This window comes from Euleptes europaea, chromosome 13, assembly GCF_029931775.1.
Source record: "Euleptes europaea isolate rEulEur1 chromosome 13, rEulEur1.hap1, whole genome shotgun sequence".
NCBI classification, from domain to species: Eukaryota; Metazoa; Chordata; class Lepidosauria; order Squamata; family Sphaerodactylidae; genus Euleptes; species Euleptes europaea.
The window spans coordinates 8,758,642-8,763,797 of record NC_079324.1 but is presented as its reverse complement, the minus strand read 5'-3'; the positions used below and the strand labels follow the sequence as shown (position 1 = coordinate 8,763,797).

Below are 5,156 nucleotides of genomic sequence, written 5' to 3'. Positions count from 1 at the left end.
AGGAATGAGACGGATTGGTTGAATTAGCATTCCATTTGCACATCTAGCTATGACATTTTTATCTCATTGTTTCTCCTAGGAAATAGAATCTGTCCCTGGTCAGTAGGAACAACTGGAGCCAAAGATATTTGTAAGTGTGTGTCTTGCTAGCGTGTTGTAGTGATTAAGATCGGTGGTTTGGAGCAGTGGATTCTGATCTGAAGAACCAGGTTTGATTCCCCACTCCTTCACATAAGTGGCGAACACGAATCTGGTGAACTGGGTTGGTTTCCCTGCTCCTAGACAGGAAGCCAGCTGGGTGACCTTGGGCTAGTTACAACTCTCTTAGAGCGCTCTCAGCCCCACCTACCTCACAGGGTCTCTGTTGTGGGGAGGGAAAGGGAAGGAGATTGTAAACCAGTTTGATTCTTCCTTAAGTGGTAGAGAAAGTCGGCATATAAAAACCAACTCTTCTGCTTCTTGCTGGGTAGGCAACCCCTCAGGGCTAAGCTGAGGCTGTGGAAGCCAGGCCCCAATCCAGGCTGGGAAATGCGTGGTCCAGGGTCCTGAGACCTGTTGCAGGATTTGTAGCAGGGACTTGCTGGAGGGGCTGGCGTCTTCTTATGGAGGAGGGGCAGTGGAGCTGAAGGAAATCTTGGTGTGCTTTGGAAATGGAATGCGTTGGAGAATCTTTTCTTACACTTCCCCCATGCTTCTAGCATTTCGTAGCCAGGCAGGTGGGGCTTGACATTCCTTCACAGGGAAGATTAGAAATTGCCTTGCATGGTTTTCCCCTTCCAAGTGCCTCTAGCTGCCAGGAATGTCCCTTTGTCCTTCTGTCCCTAACTTAGCAAAGGGCGTCATTCTCAGTGTGGGGTGAAAGTAACATCTGTCTCTCGATCTTCTGTTTGTCTGCCTCATTCTTTTTTATCCTGGCCTCTCTGTAGTGAGCTCAGGTACTTGCTTCTCCCTGCCCCGTGTATTCTTCATAACAACCCTGTGAGGTAGAAGAAGAAGGAGTTGGTTTTTATATGCCAATTTTCTCTACCTTTTAAGGAGAATCAAACCGGCTTACAATCTCCTTCCCTTCCTCTCCCCACAACAGGCATTTTGTGAGGTAGGTGAGGCTGAGAGCTTCAAGAGAGCTGTGACTAGCCCAAGATCATCCAGCTGGCTTCATGTGGAGGAGTGAGGAATAGGGTTGTGCATATCAATATATCTGAACTGAAAATAAACCCAAAATTAGCCGTTTGGGCAATATTCAGGTTTTGGGTAGACCAAATATCAAAACCTGGGAATCTGCCTGAAGCCAAATAGGCGATTCTCAAAAAAGCCAAATGATTATTCGGCTTTTTCAGGTTCAGCTATTCACCTGTGCTTTGTGCTTTCTCCCTTTTTCTATCTTTTGACTGGTTTTGTTAGGCCCTTTTGAGGTAGGGGTTGTGTTATCGGAGCCAACTTGGTCTGACCAGCCAGGCAGTGGGCTGATTTGCACTTAAAAGATGGGGTTCACCCAGTCCCATTCAGAGGGATATACCCTCCAACTAAAAAACGGCCGCTTTTACAGCTACTTATTGGGCTTCTGAAGAAGACTCCTCACCTGCGTGGATGAGCAATCTCCTTCACAAGAGCTGCCTTGGTCATGACCGGTGGGCTCCGGTATCACAACCCCCCCATGAAAACCTGCTTTCAAAAAGAAGGTTGCCCTGAGTAGTGACTTCATTTCCTTGCACCATGAACATCTCTTGAAAGCAGATTTTTGATGACTATAATAAAGGACTGTTCACAGGATGTCATTTGCCAACAAAATAAATGTTTTCCGTGCCTTATTTTTCTTGCATTTAAGCCTTTTTCCTCAGTGTGGAAGCTAATTATGGACATAATGCTATGCGCCCCAGATACGAAGGGAGCCCCCAGACTTTGAGGTGCCAGCCTGCATCGGCTCTTTCCGCCAGTCCTCTGCAACACTGAACTTCTGTACCTGCAAAGGAAATGAATGCAGTGTTCAGCAGTGAGAAAAAACCTTTGGGATGTGTAATGGTTGGTGGTGGGATCAGGACATGTTCTGAAAAATGTGTGTGTGTGTTCCAAGGGTACTAAAGGGTCCCTGTTTTCACCCTGAAAAGTTGGATGGTTAGGTTTCATCCCCAGAGAAAGTAGCGCTGGGGACCAGGTATGGCCTGTGTCTATCTGTGGCAAGCCACCCATGAAACTTCACCATGGTACAGCCTAGACAGTGAGAACTAAGGCCTTGATGCTACCATTTCCCAGAAGGTTGCATCTGGTGCTCTTGATATTGTCATCATGTGTGCATGCATGGAGAAGTGCAGAGCTCTCTTCGAAGAATGCTGAGAGACAGATGTTCCTTTTAACAGAATATTTTACATATGTGTTTCTGTGTGTACGCAGACATAATCATGAAAATACATCAATTGTCCTGTTGCAAACAAAGATCACTCCTAAGGGGCTAACTGTACCTTATCCTCATGTCTTCCCAAGCCCAGATCAGACAGACTTTATGATTTCTATGCTCAGAACTTGGTTCCCAGGTGTGCAGGGGCCAGATTCAGGGATTGTGGAACACTTGCTCCTTGCCACTTGTTGAGTTAACAATGTACATCTCTTCCCCACCATTCTGTGGACTTAACTGTGCACTTATTTTACAATCCATTGCCATATTCCTGCATGTGAATTCCTTGAGTTCTCTGCACTCGATGTTTGAACATACTGTGCATCAAAAGACATTTGTATTTGAGAAGAGGGGAGATGAAATCAGGTTTCTAGCCCCTGGTGATTTGAAGGTTAAGAGTTGAAGTACACACTGGAAGATCACAAGACTCCCAGTATATACATTGGTCTCAACAGATGCCTGAGAGGGTAAATCTGAAAGTCCTCCCATAATACAGTTATGGGGGCCAGTGTGGTGTAGTACTTAGACTAGAATTTGGGAGAACCGGGTTCGAATCCCCACTCTGCCATGGAAGCTTGCTGGGTGATTTTGGGCCAGTCACACGCTCTCAGCTTAATCTACCTCACAGGGTTGTGATGAGGATAGAAGGGAGAAGAGGAGAATTATATAAGCCACCTTCAGTCTCCATTGGAGAGAAAGCTAGGGTAGAAGTGAAGTAAATAAATGAAGTAAATAAACCCAGAGCCCGGCACCGTGCCCTTCCCCTACTCTGATCTTCGCATCTGTTGGCCAGGAGGGCTCCCACACAAGTGTGCCTCATCTCAGGGAAAGTCTGGTATGATCTTCAGATCTGGCCTCTGTTGCTGATTCTCGTTCTTGTTTCGTAGCTCTCAGGCATCACACAGTTCATGATGAAAGTCATCCTCAAGAGACAACTCAAGATGAGCCTGCTGGATATCACCAAGATTTTCTCCATGCTCCAGCCTAGGGAAGATCAAGAAGGGGATGGAGAAAGACAGGAGCTGAACCTGGCGGTGTCCCAGGATAACTACCAACTTCTGGACCAACTATTGTGCCAAGAAAGATACAAGAGATTTATCAACAGTCGGAGCGGGTGGGGGGTGCCCGGGACACCACTCCGCTTGGCAGCCTGCAAGGGCCACACGAGATGCCTCAAGGTTCTTCTGTCCCATGGCGCTGAGGTGGACAGCCTGGACGTGAAGGCCCAGACCCCACTGTTCACTGCGGTCAGCAATGGCCACCTTGACTGCGTGAGGGCCCTCTTGGACGCAGGAGCCAACCCTTGTGGGAGCATCCACAACAACTGTACCCCCCTGCTGACTGCCGCGAGAGACGGAGACGCCGACATCCTTCAGGAACTCTTGGAGCATGGGGCTGACATCAACGTCAAAGCCAGAGTTCCAGACTGGGCGGCCAACTCGGCCTCCTGTTCTGGCCCTTTGTACCTGTCAGCGGTCTACAGACACCTGGAGTGCTTCAAGATGCTTCTCCTCTACGGGGCCAATCCAGACTACAACTGCACTGATCGGAGAATGCTTGCTCGAATCAAGAAGCCGGCTACACTGCTGGAAATCTGCCTGAGGCACGGCTGCGGGCCTGAATTTGTCAAACTCCTGATAGATTTTGGAGCCAATGTGTACTTACCAGATATCACACTCGATAAGATCTCTGCAAATTCTGAAGTGGCGGATCTGCTGGCCAGGGAAAGAGGTAACTTATTTTTGGTTTGGGTGGGTGGCCACGTTGGTCTGCAGTAGAAGAGCTAGATTCGAAGGAATCTAGGTCTGACAAAAGGAGCTTTGATTCTTGAAAGCTTATCACCTGGAAATCTTGTTGGTCTTTAATCTGCTACTGGACTCAAATCTAATTTTATGGTAGTGGTGGAAGAGGAGATTTTATTGTTTTTTTTAAAAAAATTAAAACTTGGCCAATTCCTAGGGTTGCCAACCTCCAGGTGGGGTCTAGCGATCTCCTGGAATTACAACTGATCTCCAGACCACATAGATCAATTCCCCTGGAGAACATGGCTGCTTCTGAGAGTGGACTCTATGGTATTACTATGCTGAGATCCCTCCCCTCTCCAAACTACTGTGCTGAGATCCCTCCCCTCTCCAAACCCTGCCTTTCCCAGGCTCCACCCCCAAATCTTCAGGAACTTCCCAACCCAGAGTTGGCAACACTACCAATTCCAGATTTGAAGGGGGGGGCACTGATGGTGTCTAGCAAGCTCTCCTTTGGGCACATAGAGAAAAAAAGTGATAGCTAGATAGATTCTCTTGGTCAACACTGCCAAGTTCTTTCTGCTTTTTCTTTCTGCTTACGACGACGCGCCCATTTCGGAGCCCGGATGCAACTTGAAAGCTCAGCAGTCTTAGGAGTCTCCTTTGCCCTTTTTTGTCCCCCTCTGTGCAGCTCACCCCAAGTCCTTGATGTCTCAGTGCAGGCTGTCTGTCAGGAAGTTCCTCAAACTGGCCAACCAGCCACATGCTGTCAATCAACTGGACATCCCAGCTGTGTTGCTGAACTACCTCAAACATCAATCCTAACCGAAGGTCATCTCTGGAACTCCCGTAGTTACAAGCTATTGTAACTGGATGAGGAAAAGAAAAAAGACTTCTACGAATAGCAATACGTGTGGTTTGGTAGCCTTGTGTAGCTCTAGATAGTGGGTGTTACTTATCTGAGAAGCCCAGTCTAGAAAGACTGATAATTTTTAGTGGAGAAGGGGACCAAGAGATATTAAGAC

At 47.6% G+C, this 5,156-nt stretch overlaps 1 protein-coding gene across 1 annotated transcript; it reads left to right on the top strand.

Annotated features, from left to right (window-relative positions):
- Positions 1-3,297: 3,297 nt before the first annotated feature.
- Positions 3,298-4,956, top strand: ASB12 (ankyrin repeat and SOCS box containing 12). The gene is made up of 2 exons (XM_056859283.1): positions 3,298-4,120; positions 4,823-4,956. The coding sequence occupies exons 1-2, from the start codon at positions 3,298-3,300 to the stop codon at positions 4,954-4,956; spliced, it is 957 nt and encodes a 318-aa protein (XP_056715261.1).
- Positions 4,957-5,156: the final 200 nt, after the last annotated feature.

Excerpts from the sequence above, each read along its gene's own strand:
- ASB12 (XM_056859283.1), top strand. The coding sequence starts at position 3,298 with ATGATGAAAGTCATCCTCAAGAGACAACTCAAGATGAGCCTGCTGGAT. Across the intron at positions 4,121-4,822 it reads TCTGCTGGCCAGGGAAAGAG|CTCACCCCAAGTCCTTGATG; the intron begins GTAACTTATTTT and ends CCCTCTGTGCAG.